The 25,266-nt window shown below is 45.3% G+C and overlaps 1 protein-coding gene across 1 annotated transcript in view; it reads right to left on the reverse strand.

Moving 5' to 3' along the window:
• LOC138756974 (dedicator of cytokinesis protein 2-like) overlaps nt 1-25,266 on the reverse strand; it is a 1,510,503-nt gene that overhangs the window by 86,518 nt on the left and 1,398,719 nt on the right. Inside the window, 3 exon segments of the mRNA XM_069923500.1 lie at nt 619-723; nt 5,197-5,286; nt 16,096-16,194. Coding sequence (XP_069779601.1) covers nt 619-723; nt 5,197-5,286; nt 16,096-16,194 — 294 coding nt within the window.

The following is a 25,266-nucleotide window of genomic DNA, read 5'->3' on the forward strand; positions in this document are numbered from 1 at the left end:
GTGGCATCAAACTTGAACATGACTAGACCAAGAAAGGTGATGTGCAGCTCACTGATGCAAGAATATGGGGCTAAAATAGAATGGTCTACACAGAGCTCAGAACCCAACTAACAATGTGTGGCACGGTTAGCAGAGTGGTTAGCGTAACGTGGGTTCGAATCCCGCACTGTCCATAAGGAGTTGGTACGCTTTCCCAATGTCTGCATGAGTTGCCTCCAGGTGCTCTGGTTTCCTCCCACCCTTCAAAATGTATCAAGGGTGCAGGTTAAATGGGTGCTGTAACTGTGCTGTATGTCTAAATTAAAATTAAATTAAAAAAAAATGGATCAGAGAAAAGTTCCAGTCAACAATGATTACAAGTCATAAAGTCATGGAGTCACACAGCACAGTTCCTGTTTCATCAGGGAGATGGAAAGGAACAAAACACACTGAGAATTCTGCACTTGTTTAACGCTGTGCAGATTTCCATTCACAAGATATAGGAGCAGAAGTAGGCCCAATGCCCCATCTTTGTCATTAGTGGAGCTACAGATCCATGAATGTTAACACAAATCATGGCATCCCTCCCTCCCCGAAGAAAGAAACCACACTGTGAGAGAAGTACAACCATATCCTTACCCGGATGAAGTTTGGGAAGCTTTGGCCGTAGTACCCAATTGCAAAGTAGTCTGGCTTGGGCCTCAGAACCTGCATGATGTTTTCATAGAATTTGGCTTGGCGTTGCTGTGAAATGTAGAACAGAGGAAGATTAGAAAGGGAGAAGAGACAACGTATGTTCAAGTAGATCCAGCTTAATGGTACAGCTTGTCAATGGAATCGAATTGCTATTTATTGTCACATTGTCCAAACGAATAATGATAAACATTGCTTTGTGTACTATCCAGATAAGTCATCTCATATTACATATATTAGGTAGTACAGTAATGAAATAAAAGTATAAATGTAGAGGGTATGGTAAAGAGAATATCTAAGGGATGAGACTGCATTTAGGTATTAGCCACAGGTCTGGTCACCCTACCCATGAAATGATAGACACAGGTAAAAGGGAGAAGACTCAAAGATTGCATGTGAAGTGGTCAGCAAGGAAAGCTTTCAAAGCTTTGGCAGAAGACCCTAACCCTAACCCTAATTTGGACCAGCTGGAAAAATGAGCTGAAAGCAAAATGGCAGATGGAATATAATGCAGACAAGTGTGAGGATTTGCACTTTGGAAGGAAAAAACCAAGGTAAGAAATACTTAGACTTCTTCTGGCCATTCATCCTGTAGGATGACGATGGGTCCTTTCAGTCAGTTTGTGGGATTTGATATCTGCGTCCTGGAGTGGCTGTACAGGCCGATCCTTGACAGGCACTGCTTGCCACATACTTGGCAGGTGAGGCCTGGTGGGGCAGCAGGGGCAGAAGCTCCGTTTTGGCCCTTCCTGTTCCTTTCCTCTATTGCCTCTTTGAGCTTGCTCTCAGCAGCGACAACACCTTTTCTGATGGCGTCCCTCCGCTGCGAGTGATCTTGAGCCAGTTCCTCCCATGTTGATGGGGCAATGCCAGCTTTCTTGAGGCAGAACATCCTTGTACAGTATTCGCCGGCCTCATTTTCAGGTACCACTGGGCAGTTGGCCGTACCAGATGTCCTTGGGCAGTCTTCCAACAGGCACTCTGACAACATGTCCTGCCCAGTGTAGTTGGGCTGAGATCACCGAGGTTGAAATTGATGGCATTCCGGCTCGAGATAGGACCTCGATTTTGGAGACCTTGTCTCGCCAGGTGCTCTTCATCAGAGAGTGTAGGTGATGCTGCTACAGTTGGTCAAGCTAATGCAAATGACTTTGATAATAGGCACCCCGACGCACATCCATATAACAAGGTTGATATGACAATGGCCCAGTACACCTTGCACTTGGTGGCCCACCTGATGTTCTGTGACCAAACCTGATCTTTCAGCCGACCAAAGGCAAAGCAGCCCTTTTTGGTTCTTGACTCAATCTCTGCATCAAGAGAAGCTGAGGATGTTATTGTGTTGCCCAGGGAGCAAAACTTGTTGACATGCATAGTAAACAGTAGGGCACCGAGGAGTGCAGTAGAGCAGAGGGAGCTGGGAATACAGATACGTAATTCCCTGAAAGTGCCAGCTCAGGTAGATGGCCTCATAAAGAGAGCTTTTGACACATTGGCCTTCATGAATCAAAAGTATTGAGAATAGGAGTTGGGATGATATGGTAAGGTTGTGTAAGACATTGGAGTACTGTGTGCAGTTTTGGTCACCTAACGACAGGAAATATATCAATAAGATGCTTAGAGTGCAGAGAAGATTGACGAGGATGTGGCCAGGACTTGAAGAACTGAGTTACAGGGAAAAGTTAAACAGGTTAGGGCTTTATTCCCTGGAGCTTAGAAGAATGAGGGGAGATCTGATGGAGACATTCAAAATTATCATGGGTAAAGATAGAGTAAATGCAAGCAGGTGAAATGAGATACAAACCAGAGGACATGGGTTCAGGGTGAAAGGGGATAAGTTTAAAAGGAAGATGAGGAGGAAATTCTTCATACAGAGAATGGTGGAAGTGTGGAACAACCAGTCAACTGAATTGGTAAATTCAGGCTCAATTTTGACATTTAAGAAAAATTTGTACAGGTACATGGATGGGAGGGGTACGGAGGGATATGGACTGGGTGCAGGTCAGCAGGACTAGGCAGAGATTAGAAGGGATGAATGGCCTGTTTCTGTGCTATAGTCTTCTATGTTTCTATGTTCAGTGGATATCGGCAAAGATTCACTGGATTAATTCCTGGTCTGGTGATTAAGCAGACTGGGCCTTAACTTGCTTGAGTTTAGAAAACAGAGAGATGATCTTAACAAAATGTACGTGACTCTTCAGGGACTCAATGTGGAGTTAACATTTACCCTGGATGGAATGCCTCAAACTAGGGCTTGGCCTTATTGAGGTCTTTTCACTCAGTGAGCAATGAATCTTCGAAAGTCTTTGCTGAGAGAAGAAACCGTCTCTGTGCACTGAAGGTAGAGATCAATAGATATCTTGATATTAACAGAGACCAGGATTGAGGATAAGTGCAGAAAAGTGAGGTTGTAAAACAGCAAAGAAGGCAAAAGGGTGCAAATGCCCTAATCCTGTTCCTGATCCTGATACTCTTAGATGATTCAGCCCTTCACAATTCTGCTGGCTCTTCAAAAATGAAAACAATTCCATTTTCTCTTCACTCTCTCAATACCTGATCTTATCATCCTTCTCCTAATGTCACCAAAACTAAGGAGCTGATTGTTGACTTCAGGAAGGGAAAGTCAGAGGTATGCAATCCAGTGATCATTGGGTGGACAGGGTGAGCAAATTTACTATCTCGAAGGATCTTTCCTGGACCCAACACACTAATTGCATCGTAAAGAAAGCACATCAGTGCCTCTACTTCCTCAGGAGTTTGTGGAGGTTTGATCTGACACCATAAACCCTGGGAAAGTTCTACAGAGATGTGGTGGAAAGTATGCTGACCGGCTGCATCACGGTCTGGTATGGGGACCCTGCAAAAGGTAGTGCACAGCACAGGACATCACAGGCAAAAAACTCTCCACTATTGAGTACATCTACAGGTGATGCTGCTGTCGGAGAGCAGCAGCAAACATCAAGGATCCACACTCCCCAGCATACGCTCTGTTCTCGCTGCTGCCCTCAGGAAAGTGGTAGAGGTGCCACAAGACTCACACCAAGGAACAGCTGCTCCCCCTTCACCATCAGACTCCTCAACAACAAACTCAATCAGGATGCACTTTATTGATATAAAAAAAATTCTCTCAGATGATTAGATCTATTTCTTCAGTATAAGGGAATTAGGGGTTACAGAGAGAAGGCGGGGACGGGGTACTGAACTTTAAGATCAGCCATGATCTCATTGAATGGCGGAGCAGGCTCGAAGGGCAGAATGACCTACTCCTTCTCCTATCTTCTATGTTTCTAATTCTTTACACGTATAAGCTGTGCACAGTTTTTTTTCACTACCAATAAGTGATAATTCTGCTTTGCCCACAGAAAAAATTAATCCTAGGGTTATATATGATGTCATGTATATACTCTGACAATAAATCTAAAATCTGATGCCCAAGATTTCAAACTGAACAGACTCATGTGCAAAGGGATGTAATGGAATACCCTGGGAGAGTTCTGAGTGAGAAGAACTGTTTCTTGCAGATGTAGCAGTGGCACATTTTTAATGACTCAAGCAAGCCAGAATGCAAATGAGAATAAATTTGCTGCTATCTTCGTGTTAAATGTGGCACAGAGACATCACCATTGGACCATGGACCAAAGAGGGGTGGGGTCAAATAAAGCCACAAGAATGATGAAATTATGATGGAATTGTACAAGGCATTGGTGAGGCCAAATTTGGAGTACTGTGTACAGTTTTGGTCACCAAATTATAGGAAAGATATAAACAAAATAGAGAGAGTGCAGAGAAGGTTCACGAGAATGTTGACAGGATTTCAGGGTCTGAGTTCCAGGGAAAGGTTGTGCAGACTGGGGCTTTTTTCTCTGGAGCGTAGAAGATTGAGAGGGGACTTGATAGAGGTGTTTAAGATTTTAAAAGGGACAGACAGAGTAAACGTGGATAGGCTTTTTCAATTAAGAAAGGGGGAGATTCAAACTAGAGGACATGGTTTAAGATTGAAGGGGGAAAATTATAAGGGGAACATGAGGGGAAATTTCTTTATGCAGAGGGTGGTGGGGATGTGGAATGAGCTTCCGGCAGACGTGGTCGAGGCGGGATCATTGGTTACATTTAAGGAAAGACTGGATCGTTACATGGATAGGAGGGGACTAGAGGGGTATGGACCGGGTGCTGGTCAGTGGGACTAGGAGGGTGGGGATTTGCTACGGCAAGGACTAGTAGGGCCGAACTGGCCTGTTCTGTGCTGTAAGTGGTTATATGGTTATATGAAACACATGGAAATGAACTCTACCTCCACTGATGTACAATCTGTGGCAGTGTTAAATCGCTTGAAGAGAATCCTCGCATCATTTCCAATGTTAACCTTACCATTGCTTCAAAGGTTTGTCACGGCCTCAGCAGACACACTCCCTGTGTGGATGAGAGAAAGCCTGCGGAGAGGTGAAGCCTAATCGACCCGATGTAATGTTGCTTTCATCAGTCATCATTAACATATCAAATCAATGCCAGCCTGCGTTTACTCACCAGAGTTTTGCTCAGCAGCCCATAATCAAAGACCTCCATTTCGTACTGCTCAGCCAGTTCCTTGCAAAGATGAATGGCTTCTTCCCACATCTGCTCACGGCAAGTGGTGGATAATTAGCTGAACACATCAAACTGTTTCATCCATACTATATCATCTACTCAATGGAATGCAAACTTTATCGGGAACTTTTGTTGATTTATTGCCCAACCCACCCCCTCCCTTCTGACCTCCTGCCTTTGCAAATACTCCCTTCTCCACCCCTTATCCAAACATCCGAAAACTCGATTGTCTTTTAGCGCCGACATGACGTCGCACGTTGAAACAAATTCACCACATAACTTGCTCATGTGGGACTCTGACCCTCTGGTTTGGTAACCAAGTGGTACAAAAATGAAATCTTTGCTTCTGGCCGGGAAGATGCCGAACGGAGCTGGGCCCAAGCCTTTTGCAAGACTCCATTCTCAACATCGGGTGCGGTGCCGTCCGCATCGAAGCAGTCACCTCGGACCCGGGCAGGAGCGGGGACCCGTGTTGGGGACTGGCGGTGGCGGCGGAGAGGTGTCGAGGACCGGTGGTGGCGGTGGGGAGTTGTCGGGGACAGATGGTGGTGGCAGGGAGGTGTTAGGGATCGGCGGGGGTTGTGGGGAAGTGCTGGGACTGGCAGCGATGGTGGGAAGGGGTCGGGACTGGAAGCAGCGGGGAGGTGTCGGGGAACAGCGGCGACGGTGGTGGGGAGGTGGTTGGGGAGGTGGTCTTCTTTTGTAAGCAGAGATTTTTTTTTGGTAAGTACTAAACATCATTTCACGTGAAATTTCCACTTGTGGCATCATGTCGGCGCTCAAAAAGCCTCCGTGTTTATGCTTGCTGTTTAACTCTTGATGCAGGTTTTCTCGTGATGCTACTGTGTTCCAAAATCCGAAAAACCCCCAAACCCGAAAAGTATCTGGTCCCAAGCATTTTGGATAAGGGGTACTTGACTCTATTACCTCCTGCCTTTGTGAAAATGCCTTATGTACTGTCCCACCAAGATCACCTGTAGATTGGAGGAATAACACCTGATTTTCCGCCTGGGCCCTCTCCAGCCAGATGGTACTAACATAGACTTTTCCGGTTTCTGCTGACCTGCTCTCTTTTCCACTCCCCCCTTCCCCCTTCTTCCTTCCAGGTCTCCTCCACCCCTTTCCCTCTCTAGTCACCCACCCATCCCTCCTCCTTTGCTGTCCCCTCCCACCCTTCTCCACCGATCACCTCCTGCCTTTACAACCACCCCTGCCTCCCCCCCCCCCAACTCTTTTATTCGGACGCTTGCCAAAATCTTTCCGCACCTTGGTGAAGGGCTCAAGCCCAAAACGTCGGTGATGTATTTTCACCTTTGCTATATAAAGAACACTGTATGACCTGCTGAGTTTCTCCAGCTTTGTGTTTTAACCCCACCCCTTCCCCCCACCCACCAGCTTCAGAAGTAATATAGGATTTCCAAACTTTCCGCAGTGTTACGCTCTAGCTGAATGCCCATCCGCATCTCTGTGTTGGGTTGCACAACACAAGGGGTGAGTAGGTTTCATCAGCATGGCCCATGCTGTTGAATTTATTGTGCAGGGGTTCCCACAGAACCACGTCGCCCAAGAGATAGGCATCAAAGGGTTGCTTCAGTGTAGAGCTCGTCGAAAGAACCAAAGACTTGTTGAACCAAACCAAGGTTTTTATTAGCAAAAGACCGGAGCTCTTCACAGGTGCCCGACCAGTCCGGAATGATCCGACCTGGCTAGGGACACAACCCTTTAAGGCCCAGACAATAGGCGTGGCTTAGCTCTCAGCCAATCGCTGTAAGCACAGTCTAGATACAGTAACTATATACACTATGTACATTGGTGATAGATCTGTACTATCACATTCAGGAAATGGAGTGACAACAAATAGATCTGGGGTCAAAGAAATGTTAAATGTTAAATTTAGGCATACAGGCCCTTTTGGCCCTTGAGCCTGTGTCGCCCAATTACACTCAATTGACCTGATACGTTTTTGAAGGGTGGGAAGCAAGGGAGGAAACCCACACAGATACAAGGAAGATGTACAATCTCCTTACACACAGCATTGGATTCAAATCCGAGATGCTCGTCCTAACTGCTGCACTAATTGTGTCACCACTAGAGTATCTGACTAAACAAAGCCAATGAATAGGAACATGTGTTGGTGTCTAGGTACACGGTGTCAGTATATGAGATCACGGCGTCAGTGTCTGGGATCACAGTGTCAGTGCCCGGGATCGCGTTGTCAGTGCCTGGGATCACGGCGTCAGTGCCCGGGATCATGGTGTCAGTGTCTGGGATCGCGGTGTCAGTGCCTGGGATCATGGTGTCAGTGTCTGGGATCACGGCGTCAGTGTCTGGGATCATGGTGTCAGTGTCTCGGATCGCGGTGTCAGTGCCTGGGATCACGGGGTCAGTGTCAGGGATCGTGGCGTCAGTGCCTGGGATCACGGTGTCAGTGCCTGGGATCACGGGGTCAGTGCCTGGGATCACAGTGTCAGTGCCCGGGATCGCGTTGTCAGTGCCTGGGATCATGGTGTCAGTGTCTCGGATCGCGGTTTCAGTGTCTCGGATCACGGCGTCAGTGTCAGGGATCGTGGCGTCAGTGCCTGGGATCACGGCGTCAGTGCCTGGGATCACGGTGTCAGTGCCTGGGATCACGGTATCAGTGCCTGGGATCACGGTGTCAGTGCCTGGGATCACGGTATCAGTGCCTGAGATCACGGTGTCAGTGCCTGGGATCATGGTGTCAGTGTCTCGGATCGCGGTGTCAGTGTCTCGGGTCACGGCGTCAGTGTCAGGGATCGTGGCGTCAGTGCCTGGGATCACGGTGTCAGTGCCTGGGATCACGGGGTCAGTGCCTGGGATCACAGTGTCAGTGCCCGGGATCGCGTTGTCAGTGCCTGGGATCATGGTGTCAGTGTCTCGGATCGCGGTGTCAGTGTCTCGGATCACGGCGTCAGTGTCAGGGATCGCGGCGTCAGTGCCTGGGATCACGGTGTCAGTGCCTGGGATCACGGTATCAGTGCCTGAGATCACGGTGTCAGTTTCTGGGATCGCGGTGTCAGTGTCTCGGATTGCGACGTCAGTGTCTGGGATCACGGCGTCAGTGCCTGGGATCGTGGCATCAGTGTCTGGGATCACGACATCAATGTCTGGGATCGTGGTGTCAGTGTCTCGGATCGCGATGTCAGTGTCTGGGATCATGGTGTCAGTGTCTGGGATTGTGATGTCAGTGACTAGTATTGCAGTGTCGGCGTCTGGGACCATGATGCAGTACCTGGGATCGCAATGTTGGGGTCTGGGATCGCAGTGTCAGTGTCTGGGACTGCGGTGGAATGTCTGGGATCACCGTGTCGGTGTGTCTGAGATCACGGTGTCAGTGTCTGGGATCATGGTGTCAGTGTCTGGGATTGCGGTCGGTGTCTGGGATCGCGGGGTCAGTCTCTGGGATTGCAGTCGGTGTCTGGGATCGTGGTGTCAGTATCTGCGTTCAAGAATTCTTAACAGTATGTAAGAACAGAGATCTCTCAAGGTTGCTGCACAGGTTGGTAGGATTACAGCATGCAGGACTTTATTAGTTGTGGGATTGACTTCAAGAGTCATGAGGTAAGGTTGCAGCTCTGTAAAACTCTGCTTAGACCAAACTTGGAATATTGTGTTCAGTTCTAGTCGCTTCATTACAGGAAGATGTGAAAGTTATTGAAAGGGTAAAGAGGAGATTTACCAGGTTGTTGTCTGGATTGGAGAATGTGTCTTATGGTGCAAGGTTAACAGAACTGGGGATTTCCCATTTTGAGCGAAGAAGGATGAGAGGTGACTTAGTAGAAGTCAGGAAGATTATGAGAGGCAAAGATAGGGTGGGCAGCCAACACTTATTTCCCAGAGCAAGAATAGCAAACACCAGAAGACATCTGAACAAGGCTAATGGAGGGAAGTTTCTGGGAGTCCACAGGTGTCGACAAAGGGTGGTGGGTTGCCAGGGGTGGTACTTGAGGGTGGTACAATGGGGACATTTAGAAGATTCAAGAAGAATAGAGGGTTATGGGTGTGAGGTTGGGAAGGTTTAGTTTGTTGAGAAGATTTACATATATCGTTCGGCACAACATTGTGGGCCAAAAAGCCTGTACTGTGCTGTAATGTTCTATATTCCAAGTTTAAGAAAGCTCACCACCACCTCCTCAAGTATGCTTAGGGGCAGGTTAGTGGAACTCTGTTCATGCCCAACAACAGATGAAAATATTACACAACCTGCAACTGCTGGAAGATCTCAAGAATGGAAGGGGAGCAACTGTACAAATCAATTCTAACGACGTTGCTTGTACTGGGCAAAATTTCGAGCTGACTCATTAAGGAGACATTACATTAATCCTTTTCTATTTAGCATTTCAAAAGTAGAGAGAAGCAAATGTATTGTTCTTCTAAGTGCTTGGCAGCATCTCCCACCTGCATTTACCTATGACCTTTCAAATGCTTTTAAGGTTTTCGGATTTTAAATATAGACTTACTCTAAGCACCTCCAGGTAATTATTTAGTGGTTTCGTTTCCTTTGAAGCAATAGTTCATGACGCTCACCCCACTGCAGGCGATTGTTTCTCAAATTTTTTCTCCAACTGTGCCTGCTTTAATTCTGATCATTTAATAAAAACATCTTTGTGGTAAAACTCATCTTTCAGTGAACTCTGCCACCTTTTCCTTACCCCATCTGCCTGTAAGTGATCCGGACATATTGAAGATTCGCAAGAATGATCCTTGGAATGAAGGAATTAGCATATGAGGAACATTTGATGGCTCTTGGAGGTCAGAAGAATGAGGGGGGACCTCATAGAAGCACTTGGAATGCTGAAAGGCTTGGACAGAGTCCATGGCAAGGTTGGTTCCCATGGTAGGGGAGTCAAGGGCAAGAGGGGCACAAGTTCAGGATTGAGGCATGCCCATTAAAAACAGAGGTGCGGAGGAATTTCTTTCACCAGAGTATTGAACCTCTGCCATTTGTTACCACAGATACCGGTGGAGGCCAACACATTGGGTGCATTGAAGCGGAGATGGATAAGTAACTGAATTGTCAAGGTATCAAAGGTTATGTGGAGAAGGCAGGGGAATGGGGTTGAGTGGGAGAACGGATCAGCTCGTGATGGAATGGTGGAGTTGGCTCGACAGGCCGAATGACCTACTTCGGTTCCTACATGGTCTTATGCACAGGACTGATCTTCACTACCTCCTCAGATCATGGGCAATGAGATTTACTCCTGTTTTCCCACGATATAGAAGGAGGTCATTTGGCCCATCAAGTCTGTGCCGCTTTCAGAGCAATCCCATCAGTCCCATTCCCCTACGTCCTTCCCTGCCACCTACTCCCTCTCGCGCGACTTCCTCCAATTCTCCAACCATCCGACCACACCAGGAAACTGACAAAGGGGATCTTGCACCCCCCACAGTACTTCTAGCATCTGTGGATTTAAACACGATAGACTGCAAGATACTGGGGTCAAGTGCAATGCACAGCATCCAATGTTTCGGGCCTGGGCTCTTCGTCGGGTTACCCTTTCCTCTCTGTGGAGGCTGTGTGTCCTACTGAATTACTCCTGTACATTTGTGCATTGCATTTCCAGCATTTCATTATCTTGTTCTTCATGTCACTGATTTTATCCCCCACTGTTTAAAATGCAGGAATGGTTTCCAGTGCAATCTTCGCCTTGAAACGGCAGGATCTGTGTTGGTCAAAGCACCATATCCTTTAATTTATTCTTGTGCATTGGTACTGAAGTTATTTCTGTGGTTCTATAGGTTCAGTAGCCCAGGTTTGATTTTAACCTCCCTTCTTGTCTGTTTAAGAGGCTTCTGGATAAACATGGGGATATGAAGGGGATGCAGGGATATCTATCAAATGCAAGCAACAGGGTGTTTGTTTGATTTGGAGATTATGTTCAGTACAGACACGTGAGCCATTAGACCATAAGACATAGAAGCAGAAAAAGGCCATTCAGCCCATTGAGTCTGCCCCGCCATTGAATCATGACCTGATACATTCTCCCACTCAGCCCCACTGCCCGGCCTTCTCCCCATCACCTTTGATGCCCTGGCTAATCAATAATGTCTCATTCGCTGCCTGAAATACACCTGGCCTCCACAACAATTTCCATAGATTTACCACCCACTGCAGATAGAAGTTCCTCCGCATCTCGAAATGGTCTTCAATCCCGAAGTTGTGACCTCTTAGCCGAGAGTCTCCCACCATGGGAAACGGCCTTGGTGCATCCACTCTGTTCATGCCCAACAACATTTGAACATTTTCAATGAGATCCCCCCCCCCCACTCTTCTACTGAATTTGAAGAAATTTGGCACCCATTCATACAATATTTTTCCTTTTGGAGTTGTTGAACCTTCCTGATATCATTAGGTTTCTCTTGTGGGTGAAGACCAGGCTTCTCATGTCTGAGGAATGCTGTTCTAAGGCTTTTCAGTGTTTTTTTGCGTTATTTTTGTTTTTTTAAAAAAAATTATAGATTAGAATAGGGGGTTTTTTGGATAAAGTGAATTTTTTTTCTTCTCTTTGACGGTGTATGGGGAGACGAAGACTATTATTTTTCATTGGTGGTTGTATATTGTAATCTTGTCAATCAAATATCCTTATTCTTTCTGTGCATTGTCTATTGTAAGGTTCTCAACCTTTTTCTTTACATTCATATACCACATTAAGTATTCCCTATGCCATCGGTGCTCTCTGGATAGATAGTAAGGGATTGCTTAAGGTGGGATGTGGATGGAAAGAAAAAAGTCTGAAAACCACTGTTTTAATCGTCCCTCATTGACTTGTTATGTGCACGGTTTCAGAACTCCAAAGGAAATGGGCCAATGACAATTTTCTCAAGCCAAATATTTCAATAACAATTGGGTCTAGAGCAGGGATTCTCAACCTTCCCTTCCCACTCGCATCCCACCTTAAGCAATCCCTTCCTAATCACAGGGCACTGATGGGGTAGGGATTACTTACAGTGGGATGTGAGTGGAAATAAAATGGTTGATAACCACTGGTCTATTGTATGCCTATATTACATTAAAATTCAATTAAAAAAACATAGAACCATAGAAGATAGGAGCAGGAGTAGGTCATTCGACCCTTTGTGCCTGCTCCGCCATTCAACGAGATCATGGCTGATCTTAAAGTTCAGTACCCCGTCCCCGCCTTCTCTCCGTAACCTTTAATACCCTTATACTGAAGAAATAGATCTAATTCCCTCTTAAATAGATTTAATGAACCTGCCTCTACTGCCCTCTGTGGCAATGAATTCCACAGATTCACCACCCTCTGGGTCAAGAAATTCCTCCTCATCTCGGTCCTAAATGGTTTGCCTATTATCCTCGAACCATGGCTCCGGGTTCTGGATTTTCCCATCCTTGGAAACATCCCATCTGCATCCATTCTGTCCAGTCCTGCCAGAATTTTATAGGTCTCTATGAGATCCCCTCTCAATCTTCTAAACTCCAGCGAGTACAATCCCAATTTGCGCAATTTTTCCTCATAGGTCATTCCTGCCATTCCAGGTATCAGCCTGGTGAATCGCCTCTGCACTCAGGAGGAGAAAGAAAGAGACCTACCCTCATTCACCTAAACTCCAGTGCGTGCAGGTCAAGAACTGTCAAACGATCCTCATATGATAACCCTTTTATTCCCGGAACCATCTTTCTGAACCCCCTCCAATGTCACCTCCTTTCTTAAATGAGAAGCCCAAAGCTGCTCACTATACTCCAAGTGGGGGTCTTATGGTCTTAATCTGGGGGAGTTGTTGGTCATGTAGAGATTACAAGGGAATGGGATTCATGTGAATGATCTGAGAGCCTCCAGAGATTTGATGGGCTAAAGGGCCTCCTTTTATGACATTAAAGGTTTGTGATGAAACATCATTGCCGCTGAACTGAATAAAGAGTGAAACTCCTTGGTTTGTTTGGAGTCACATATATGCCAGAAAAGTATTAGAATCGTCAGAATTTAGTATCATGAACAAGTCATGAAATTCATTGTTTTGCGGCAGCGTCACCGGGCAAATATTTATATAATCCACCTTACAACAATAAATAAATAGAGAGCATGAAAAGCCAAAGTAAGGCAATGTCTGTGGTTCATTGATGATTCAGGAATCTGATGGCAGTGGGGAAGCTGCTGCCCTTGTTCCACTTGTTGTTCATCTTTAGGATCCTGTACCTTTTTCCTGATGGCAACAGAGTGAAGAGGATCCTTGAGGATAGAGGCTACATTCTTAAGAAGTGTTAGGTCTGCTTTGTTCATGAATGAGTGAGACAAACACCAGACTGAGTCGAAATCAGGGTTCTTTGTTCTTTATTACCGGATTGTAACACTTGCGACTAACAATGTTAGTCGGAGAATGCATTCTGCCGTTATCAGCAAAATGGTGATTTTTTATACCCTTGGATACGTGCTTAGAACATCATCATATCATTACTTGTCCAATGACTAAAACTGTTGCTATCCTTTCCCTGCTAGCTTCCTGCCTCTCAATCCATCAATGTCTCTCTTATCTTGTAAGTACAAGGATGCATTCACATCTTGTTACAGCCCTGTACAGGGTAACTCCTTACACATTCCCATCTCATGATGTTTTACCTTACAGAAGCCGCCGCTTGTATATGTCCTGGATGGAGTGAAGTCTGGTGCTCGTGATGCTGAGTTAACAACCTCTGGGAGTTTTTATTTCCCTTTCCTCAGCAATGGCACCTGCATACTGGATGGTGATGTAACCAGCTGGAATGCTGAATGCAGGTAAGAGTTTACAACTTGGAAACAAGCCCTTTGGCCCAGCCAGTCCATGCTGTTTCTGTCCCAGCTAGTCCTATGGGACTGCATTCAGCCCATATTTCTCCTAACCTTTCCTATCCATGTGCCTGTCAAAATATCATAGTTTTATCCACCCCGCCACTTCCTCCAGTAGATCATTCCAAATAACCATTATCTTCTGTGTGAAAAAAAGTTGACTCTCAGGTCCCGTTTAAATCTTTCTCACCTCACTTTGAAACTCTACGTTTTAGGTTCCCCTGACCTGGGAAAACAAGGATGATCTACCTCATCCATGCCGTATTAACCTCTATAAGCCTCCCCCTCAGCCTCGTACAATCCAGGGAGAAAAGTCCCCACCTACCTCACCTTATAATTCAAGCCTGACATTCCTGCATGCATTCATAGAAAGCTTTACTGCATCTTTTTCACTGAAATGATAGCTTTCCCACGTCTAAGTGACTAGAACTCTACACAATAAGTGTGGTTGTAACTCGACATCCCTGCTCCTAGAACATGGAATATTTGTGGTGAATCACCACTAGCCGATCTCTGTACCTGCAGGAAGATCACTGGAGGGCAGATGACACCTGGGCCGGCTGTCAATCAGCCGACCTGAATGGACCTAACTCCGCCCGGCCGGCTGTCAATTAACCGCCCGGGATATAATCCTGAGCCGGCCCCTTCCGAGCCAGTCACTCGGGAGCCACAAGTACAGCTACCACTGTAGCAGAGACTTTTCACTGAATAAAGCCTGAATAAAGTCCAATCTTTCTCGAGTTTTGTGTCTGCTTCCTGCTGCAGCCGTGCATCACAATATTGGATCCAGAACATTGTAACACAGTACTGGCCCTTCAGCCCATGATGTGCTGAGCCAATGGTTTGAACTGGGGTCTGAAGAGCTGCAGGGGTTACGGGAGCGCTAAAGGCGAATCTATGGACGCTCAGTGTCTCTGAAGTGACACCGATTTTGCAAGGCTGATGACATGTCTTCATTTGCCTGACGGCAGATAAAAGTTGATGTCATGTATATTACATTTTTATTACGTGGCAATAAAAGGAAACTTGAACCTTGACCAATATAAACCTACTCCACATCAATCTGACCTTTTCTTTCCTCACAGCCCATAAACCTCCATTTTATTACATCCTTATCTAAGAGATTGTCAAATGTGGCAGAGTTCAGTGAAGGATGAGTTACCATATTGCAGCAACGAGGCAGGCTTTATCGAGATGGCCACTGAGACTACCTTTCTTTCACCATGTCCCCATTGTACCAGCCTCCACCATCACCTCTGGCAATGCTTTCCACCACTCCCTGTGTTAAAAAAAAACCCTTCCTCTGACATCTCCCCAAAAACTTTCCTCCACTCACCTTAAACAGGTGTCCTCTGGTCCTAGCCATTGCCAGTCCGGATAAAAGGTGCTGGCTATCTACCTTATACGCCTCATTTTGTCAATCCAAAGAAAACAACCCTAGTTTACTCAACCTTTCCCCATAGACATTCACTCTAATGCATCCTAGTAGGAGTGGTACGATTGGCGTAGTGATTACCACCATGCTTTTATGGTGTCAGCAATCGGGACCGGGGTTCGAATCCCACGTTTTCCGTAAGGAGTTTGTACGTTCTCCCTGCATCTGCGTCAGTTTTCCCCGGGGGCTCTTGTTTCCTCCCCCTGTTCGAAATACACTGGAGGTGTAGTTTAATTGGGTGTAAAATGGGCAGCACAGGCTCGTGGGCCGAAATGGCCTGTTAACGTGCTGTACGTCTAAAAAAAATCTTCCTTGCACCCTCTCTAAAACTTCCACATCCTTCCTATAATACGGCAACCATAACTGTGCACTTCTAACATTAGTCCCACTGCCACAAATTACTCTCTTTTTGAATACATTACAATTTATGGGTGATTGCCACATATAAATGAGCCATCATACATCTTACATGAGCGTCACGCTTCATTATACATCAGCATTTATAAAACCCTGAGAATAAAACTCTTTTAGTTGAATGGGTTACTGAAGCTGATTACATCCAGTCCCGTCCTAACCATGAGTGTCATTGTGTGGCTGTCTTACCTTGCCCTTGTCAAAGTAGTCAATGCTTTTGTTGTACAGATTCTCCTTCAGTTGCCGTTGGGTCTGTGAACCTTGCAAAGCAAATTGGTCATCTGTCCACTAGATCATCAATAAGAGAAGCAGAGAATCAATGTGGGCAAATCTTGAAAATTAATAAAAATAATCTACACCTTCAATTTAAAAAAAAACACTCCCATCAGTGGAGAGCTGCAACGTTCCCGCTCTTTACTGTAAGATATTGTTGCAACTCTATAAAGCTCCGGTTAGACCCACACTTAGTTGCGTCCTGGTTACCTTTTTACAAGAAGGATGTGAAAACTGTCGAGAGGGTGCAGAAGAGACTTATTGGCATTAGAAAATGTGTGTCATGAGTCAAGGTTAATGGAGCTGGGGCTTTTATCTTTGGGGAAAAGAAGGATGAGAAGTGACTTAATAGATCATAGGTAGGGTGGACTGCCAGCACCTTGTCACCAGGTCGATGGTAGCAAGTGCCAGAGAACATCTGTATAAAGTGAGGGGAGGAAAGGTTAGAAGAGATGACAGAGTTACGTTTTTATTTTGCAGAGAGACTAGTGAGTGTTTGGAAAGCTTTGCCAGGGAAGGTGGTGAAGACTGGTGCAATAGGAGCATTTACAAGATTCTTAGACAGGCACAAGAATGCCAGAAAAATTGAAGGTAATGGGTGTGAGGTAGAGAAGGTTTAGCTTGTTGAGTAGGTTTATATAGGTTGGCACAACATTGTGGGCCCAAGGGACTGTGCTGTCCTATGCTATGATTGGCTGCTGCCAGATAGACACGCCTCCCGAGACCGATCCTACCCATAGCCCCTTGCGTGCTCCCAATTCCACTCGGCCCCGATCAGTCAATGAGGTTGACGGCTGCTCCAGTCTGTAGTAAATAAAAGCTTCATAATTTCACAACTCCAGTCTTGTGTGATTATCGATGGTGCATCACTCTCAAAAAAGAAAATTAAGGAAAGCTAACTATTCTTCTTGGTTCATTTAGAATATTAATTGTTGGAATGTTGATCACCGTTGAGCTGTTATTTTGAGGAACATTCACTTCAACCCTCTCCTTGTCCCTCCCTCCAAGCCAGTGGTTCTCAATCTTTTTATTTCCACTCACATATGACCTCCTTTACTAACCACAGAGCACTGATGACAGAGGATGAAGAAAGCTTCGGAGGGGTGTCACGGTAAGCTTTGTAATCGGAGAGTGGTGGGTGCCTGGAATGCATTGCCGGGGGTGACGGAGGCTAGAACAATAGGGTCATTCAAAAGATTGTTAGACACAGGACTAGAACTAAGGGAGGGTATTCGCGGGCATTGCCACCCCATACGAGGCATTGTCAACCCCCCTCAAACCCAAGCACAAGCATAGCTAGTGTGTCACTAGTCTCCACGCGATATAAGCAGCGCGTTTGTCCGTTACGTCAGAGGGAGGGAGAAATGTGACGGCGACAGCATGAAGAGGATGTTCATGGTAGGTAGGAAGACCCTTTCCCACCCCCCCCCCCCCCCGGGCTGAGTGAGTTTCCCAACATCAGATTGTAGGCCCCCTCCCACTTGCGGTTAACCTAACACCACCCCCCACCCCGATTAGACTTATTCTGACATCGACCCTGCTTAGACAGGCATATGGATGCAAGGAAATTAGAGGGTAATGGGCTGTGAGGTAAGGAAGGATTAGATTGTTGTGGAGTATGTTTACATAGGGCAGCACAACATCGTGGGCTGAAGGGCCTGTACTGTGCTGTAATGTTCCATGTTCTATGTGCTATTAATGCTTCAACAGGACCTGCCATGTTTTGTTTATTTCTCTCTCACATTTGACCTCCCGAAATCCATCACCTGTTGTTGCAATTAAACTGCCTCGACCATTTCTCCACCCACATTTCTGACCGGTCCAGCTAAGTCCTCAAACCACCTTCCTCACTGTCCAAAATCCTGCCAATTTTTGAATTCTCTGCAAATTTACTGATCTGACTACCTGCATTTTCATCCAAGATCCTTCAGACATTTTACAAACAACAGAGTTCGCGGAACTAATCCCTGCAGAACACCACTGGTCGCAGACCTTTAGTCAAAGGGACCTCTCCACCACTGCCCTCTGTCTTCTATGGTCAAGTCAAGTTTATTGACATCTGATTGCACAAGTACAGCCCGATTAAACAGCGTTCTCCGGTCCTCAGTGCAAAACCCACAGACACACGACCAGACATAACATATGCAGGACAAGTGTTTCATCTATCCAAATAAATAAATATTGTTTCATGAATATGAGAGTCTCAGATGGTTAGTGATTTGTATTCAGTAACCAAACATACTCCACTGGAGGTGGGTCAGTGGGTCGAGCAGCATCAATAGGAGATAAATCGAACCATAAACACAACAGCATAGAAACATGCCCTTCGGCCCATTGAGTCCATGCTGAACTATTATTCTGCCTTTTCCCAATGACCCATACCACAGCCCTCCATTCCCAGTACTAGAGGGAAGGAGGTAGGAAAAAATAAGGGAAATGTTCTTAACGGAAACTGGAGAAGGCATGCCATCCAGTTGGAGGGTGCCCAGAAGGAAGACGAGGCCAATTTGCAGGTGGTTTCACTCTGACAGTACATGAGTCCATGGACAGACAGGTCAGCAAGGGAATGGGTCAGGGAATTGAAATGGGTGGCCACTAGCAGATCCATGCTATTACAGTGGACTGAGCCAAGGTGTTCAATGAAGCAATCTCCCAGTCTGTGCCCAGTCTCTCCGACGTAGAGGAGACCGCAACAGGAGCACCGGATGCTGTAGATGACCTCCACAGATACAAAAAGTAAAATGTTGCTTCACTTGGAAGGACTGTTTGGGGCCCCGAATGGTGCTGAGGGAGGAGGTGCAACTAAAGCATCTCCTGCGGTCACAGGGGTAGTTGTCAAGGAGACAATTAATGGGGAGGGAGGAGTGGACAAGGGAGTCATGCAAGGGCTGGTCCCTGTAGATGGCGGAGAGGGGAAGAGAGGAGAAAATGTGGCTGATGGTGGGATCATGTAGTAGGTGGTGAAAATGGCAGAGGAGGATATGTTGTACGGAGGCTGATTATGTGGTAGGTGAGGACAAGGGGAATCCTGTCCATGTTCTGCATGGCAGGGGGGTGAGGGGTATGGAAGGAGCCTGGGCAGATGTGCAGGTATTGGAGGTGAGGGCCAAATAGATGGTGGTAGAGGGAAAGCCACGTTGTTTGAAGAAGGGGGACATCTTCCATCTCACTATTTCACTGTCTGCAGACAGTTTCTGCCTAGTCCGATTGACCTGCACCCAGACCATAGCCCTCCAAACAACGAAGAGACTCAACAGGTCACAGAGTAAGCGTGGAGAGAAATGGCCAGGTCAATGTCAGGACCCTTTATCAAGTCTAAAGTCACAAGAGGTGATATAGTATAACAAGCTGGAATAATTAGGGAGTGGCTGAGAAATAAAATGGTTTTGCACAGAAGGTAGGAATTAAAGAATTAAAGAAAAAACATTAAACATAGAATTATAGATTCTCTTGCTCTGCCATCATATTCCTGAATGAATAATGAACCAGAGACTATAGCGGAGTTTACCTCAGCAATTATATTTATGCAAGTTTGGATAGATTTTTACCCAGGAGGGGAATTAAGGAATATGGGGAAAAGGCAGGTCGGTGGAGATGAGCCTTTCATCAGATCAGCTGTGATCACATTAAATGGCGGAGCAGGATCGACAGGCCGACTCCCGCTCCTATTTCTTCTGTTCTTATAGACACGACCTTAATTTCTCTTTGTCTTTTTCTTGCAAATTTAAAAAAGTTATTTTGTAAGGTGATTTATTCGAATGTTTGCTCTGCGACGCTGCCTCAAAACAACAAACTTCGTGAGATGTTCATGATAATAAATTCTGATTCTGGAAACATAAATCTTCCACGTCCTGTGACTAAGGGTTGCGTGGACCTGGTGAAGGATCCCTGAAGTCAAATTAAATAAAACATTTCATCCAAGTGCAATGTCAAATGATTGTTTAAAGGGAAAAGATTGAGCTTAACTTGATATCATGTTCACCACAGACACCATTGGCCAAAGGGCCTTTAATTTTTTTTTAACTTTAGGAATACAGCACAGTAACGGGCCCTTTCGGGCACAAGCCTGTGTCCCCAAATTCAACCCAATTGACCTACAATCCCCGGTTATGATTTGAAGGGTGAGAGGAAACAGAAGACACTGGGGAAAGCCCATGCAGACAAGAAAGAACGCCCAAACTCCTTTCAGGCAGCGTAGGATTCGAACCCCTGTCCCTATCGCTGGTGCTGTATCCAGGCTAACCACTATGTGTCACCCTATGCTAACTGTGCCATTACTGTTCTATGATCTAAGCCAGCCATTCTCAACGTGGACTATTCTCCCCCACTAAAGGCCACAGCACATTTTGGGGGAGACGAACTGAAATCATAAAATATTTTTTCTGCTTTTAATGTAGATGGTTGGAGAGAAGTATGGAAGAAACTAACTAAACATGATTGGCTTCACAGGGAAGAGTGCCTATAAACTTTAATCATACCTTGTTGAAGGGCTCAAGTCCAAAATGTTGACTATGTATTTTTATCTTTGCGATATTTGACATACTGAGTTTCTCCAGCGTCGCATTTTTACTTTATTCTCTGTGACTGTGGACTTTCACGTATTACCTCCATAAATTTTGAGCCAATTCCTAAGGGGGGTCATAGCTGAAAATCGCTGAGAATTTCTACTAAAATTCAAGTTCAAGTTTATCATCATCCAATTGTACAATCACTACCTGACGAAACATCGTTCTCCGGTCCTTGATGCAAAAGCATGCAAACACACATCCAGGCATAACACACCTACAGACAAGTGACACAAATGCAGTTCATATATACAGCAAAATCCCGGATATCCGGAATTCAAGCAACCAGCAAAAAAAAAATTTGAGCAAATAAATAAATAGATAATCAACTAAGTATAAATAAAAATTTAAATCAAGGTTTCAAATTTTGAAAGTAAGTGTTCTCCGAAGAAATACACAACCCCTCGGTGAAGATGGGAGCAAACATTCAGGCTGCAGAGTGCCCTGGTCGTGCCCAGCCTGCAGCAGCTGTTTGAATAAAGTTTCACTAAAATCGTGTTTGAATAAAATGCCACTCAACGCTGGGCCAACTCACCCAAAGTGTCTCCATATCCCTGCCTGATAAGAGTCTTTCTCTTTATTAATAATATCAATAAGTATATTTATAAAGCTTTATATATGAACATGGAAACTTGGAGGGGGGGCATTAATTATGATGGCGGCACGGTTAGCGCATTGCTGTTACAGCACCAGTGTCATGGGTTCGAATCCAGCGCTGTCTGTATTTACATTTTTTTTAAGTTATGGGGATTACCTGACTCAAGTGAGCTTTTCCTAATTAAGGACTGCAATGCTGAGTTTTATTTTCAAATTACTTTACATTTTGCCCTGTCTTTTGCCTTTTAAACTGTTTACTACTGCAAGGTTTGTGGTATGAATGACAAATAAACGTGACTTGACTTATTAGTTAGACATTGGAAGAGAGAGTCTTAGGCAACCAGAAAATTTACATATCTGTCATTTGCAATCCCCATAAGTGCCTGATACTGTGGGGGGGGGTTTACGTCACATATGTAAACATAAATAAATATTGTTAAGTATTGTAATGTAGCTCTAAGCTAAAGTAGACGGAATTATAAAATATCGTATTTCCACCTGCGAAATCTAGCCACAAAAATCAAATGAAAGCAACGGAAAATATTAAGATTACAGGGACTCAGATATTAATTAAGGCAGATACATTTTTTACATCACAAACAGGTTTCAATTCAAATGACCCCAGAAAAATCGCAGGAACTACTTTTAAATTAGTTTTCACTTTCCCGTTTATCCAGAGGGAAATTAAGCTTAGATCTCAACGATGAATGTGTAAGTTTGTTCAGTCATGTTTACCCCTAAAATTCACCTGTAATCCAATTTATCAATATTCACCCAAGCTCCAAGGAACTTTAATGAAATATCTGAAGCAAGTTGAAATGATTTTTTTTTTTGCAAACCTAATTAATTCTATTCCCTTTGAAGAGTTCTCTGACAATCAAGGACTGATTAAACCATTCATGCTATTTGGGAAGGCCCCATGGAATGGTGGTTTGATTCAGTTAGCGAAGTAAAACCACAACGCTGGAAAAATCTCAGCGGATAGCACAGCAATCTTTCGAGACTGGCTGGAGGGGGTCCCACGTATTGTGCGCGGGATGCGAGAGGTTGCTGGAGGCTTAAGGTCATGCTGGTGGTGTGATCTGGAGCTTGGGCTACTGATGGTTCGGACTGAAGGGCTGCGGCAGCTGTGCGAGTGAAGCTGGATTTGGCCAACTGTTTCTCAAAGTAACCAATTCACACTCGTGTGTTCTAAATTCAACACACTTAGAACAGAAATGCAGAGGAATTTCTTGAGCTAGAGGGGGGGGGGATTGTGACAGAGTATATAGATATGATTTTGGGAGATAAATTGGGAAAGGTTTGTTAGTGTAGGTCACATACAAACCCTTTAAAACAGATCTCACTGCCAAAATGTTTGACCTGGAAGTCAGCCTGAAGAAAACTGAGGTCCTCCATCAGCCAGCTCCCCACCATGACTACCAGCCCCCCCACATCTCCATCGGGCACACAAAACTCACAACGGTCAACCAGTTTACCTATCTCGGCTGCACCATTTCATCGGATGCGAGGATCAACAACGAGATAGACAACAGACTCGCCAATGCAAATAGCGCCTTTGGAAGACTACACAAAAGAGTCTGGAAAAACAACCAACTGAAAAACCTCACAAAGATTAGCCTATACAGAGCCGTTGTCATTCCCACACTCCTGTTCAGTTCCGAATCATGGGTCCTTTACCGGCATCACGTACTGCTCCTAGAACGCATCCACCAGCGTTGTCTCTGCTCCATCGTCAACATTCATTGGAGCGTCTTCATCTCCAACATCGAAGTACTCGAGATGGCAGAGGCCGACAGCATCGAATCCACACTGCTGAAGATAAAACTGCGCTGGGTAGGTCACGTCTCCAGAATGGAAGACCATCGCCTTCCCAAGATCGTATTATGTGGCGAGCTCTCCACTGGCCACCGAGACAGAGGTGCACCAAAGAAGAGGTAGAAGGACTGCCTAAGGAAATCTCTTGGTGCATGCCATATTGACCACCGCCAGTGGGCTGATCTCGCCTCAAACCGTGCATCTTGGTGCCTCACAATTCGGCAGGCAGCAACCTCCTTTGAAGAAGACCACAGAGCCCACCTCAAGACAAAGGAGGAAAAATCCAACACCCAACCCCAACCAACCAATTTTCCCTTGCAACCGCTGCAACCGTGTCTGCCTGTCCCGCATCGGACTTGTCAGCCACCAACGAGCCTGCAGCTGACATGGACTTTTACCCCTCCATAAATCTTCGTCCGCGAAGCCAAGCCAAATAAAGAAGAATTTGAAATACTGGAGCTCTGCTGGACATATCGGCTCCACAGATTTTGCAAGAGCTTTGGAAAGTGTCCAAGCGACTTCACTAATGGATTGTTGTTTACCAAAAGGCAACAGAAGAAAGATCTTGTTGGAGCCGCAAATTGTCTGGAGTTGTTCTAAGAGGGTCATGTGCTTTTGCAAGCAGAGAGAGTTAAACAGGCTTTCTCTCAGTGAGAGAGAGAGAGAGAGAGAGAGGGAGAGAGAACTTTTACAGTGTTACAGCCAGCATCAGCAGCTGGGACTGGAACAGGACAAGCTGACAAGCTTGTGGAAAGCCCCATTTGGAAGACGGGTTTGTAAGTGCTTTGTTAGACCTGGTCAAAGCCCTTGTGGTTCATGCAAGAGGAGAGGACTGACTGTCTAATGTTTCACTTGGAATAAAAGGAACAAAAAGGCACTCTGTGATGACCTGAAAGAAAGAGGTTATCATCTGGAGAACCCTGAGGGGGCAGGTTTTGTCAGGAAGACACTGAAGTGGCTGATGAAAGTAAATCAGTTGTGGTTGTCCTGGAACAACAAATCTCTCTCTGAAAACTGACAAGAACCTTCCTGAGTGGTAACCATTCAAGCACCAAAGCTTGGTGAACTTTATAAATGTTAAATTCTGTGCACAGTTAGAGAATTGCCTGCAACCAGTGAACTTGGAGGAGTGAGAAGCGAGATTGGACTGTGAACCAAAGAACCTTTAGGAACTTACACGCACATTACATACATGTGTGCTTAGAATTAGAAGGGGGTTAAGTTGGGTTTATAAGTCAATAGAGTTAAGTTAAAATCTGATTCTATTTTCATGTTTAAAGATAATTAAAAGCAATTTTTGTTTAAGAAACCATTTGTCTTGGTGAATATCTATTGCTGCTGGGTTTTGGGGTCCTCTGGGCTCGTAACATGATAAATCTGTGGAATTTGTTGCCACAGGTGGTTATGGAGACCAAAGCACTGGATGTATTTAAGGGAGAGATTGATAGGTTCTTGTTTAGCCAGGGCATCCAAGGTTATGAGGAGAAGGCCAGGCAGTAGGAAAATGGATCACTTTATGATTGAATGGTGGGGTAGACTCGATGGGCTAAATACTTTATTTCTGCTCCTATGTCTTATAGTCTAACATTACTGAGGACACCCTGTCCCACAGACAGAGGAAGTACAGTAATGCACAGGTACGACAAGGAGTGCTTCTTCCCACAGGCAATGAGAAAGCTGAATGAGCAAAGGAACTGCTCACATAAACTATCCAAGACTCCCATATTCCCAAAACAATATTTATTTATTTTTATGAATACTTGTCTTGTATTGATACTGTTTGTCAGTAGGTGTGCTATGTCTGACTATGTGTCTGCATGTTTTGCACCGAGGGCTAGAGAACACTGTTTTATAGCAAAAGCAAAATGCTGGAGAAACTCAGCAAGTCAAACAGTGTCCTTTCAATACATAACTGACGTTTTGGGCTTGAGCCCTTCATCAAGGAATGGAAAAATGTTGGCAGGTGACCGAACAAAAAGGTAGATGGCAATAAACTTGATGTGGCTATTTTTAAACATTAACTCCAATCCTCACGTACTCTCAAACAAAAGCGCTGATCCAGCAGAGCACCTGCCAGAGATTCAAGTGCTTGTGAGAAGTTCACCAA

The sequence above is a fragment of the Narcine bancroftii genome, chromosome 3, assembly GCF_036971445.1.
Source record: "Narcine bancroftii isolate sNarBan1 chromosome 3, sNarBan1.hap1, whole genome shotgun sequence".
Classification (NCBI taxonomy): domain Eukaryota; kingdom Metazoa; phylum Chordata; class Chondrichthyes; order Torpediniformes; family Narcinidae; genus Narcine; species Narcine bancroftii.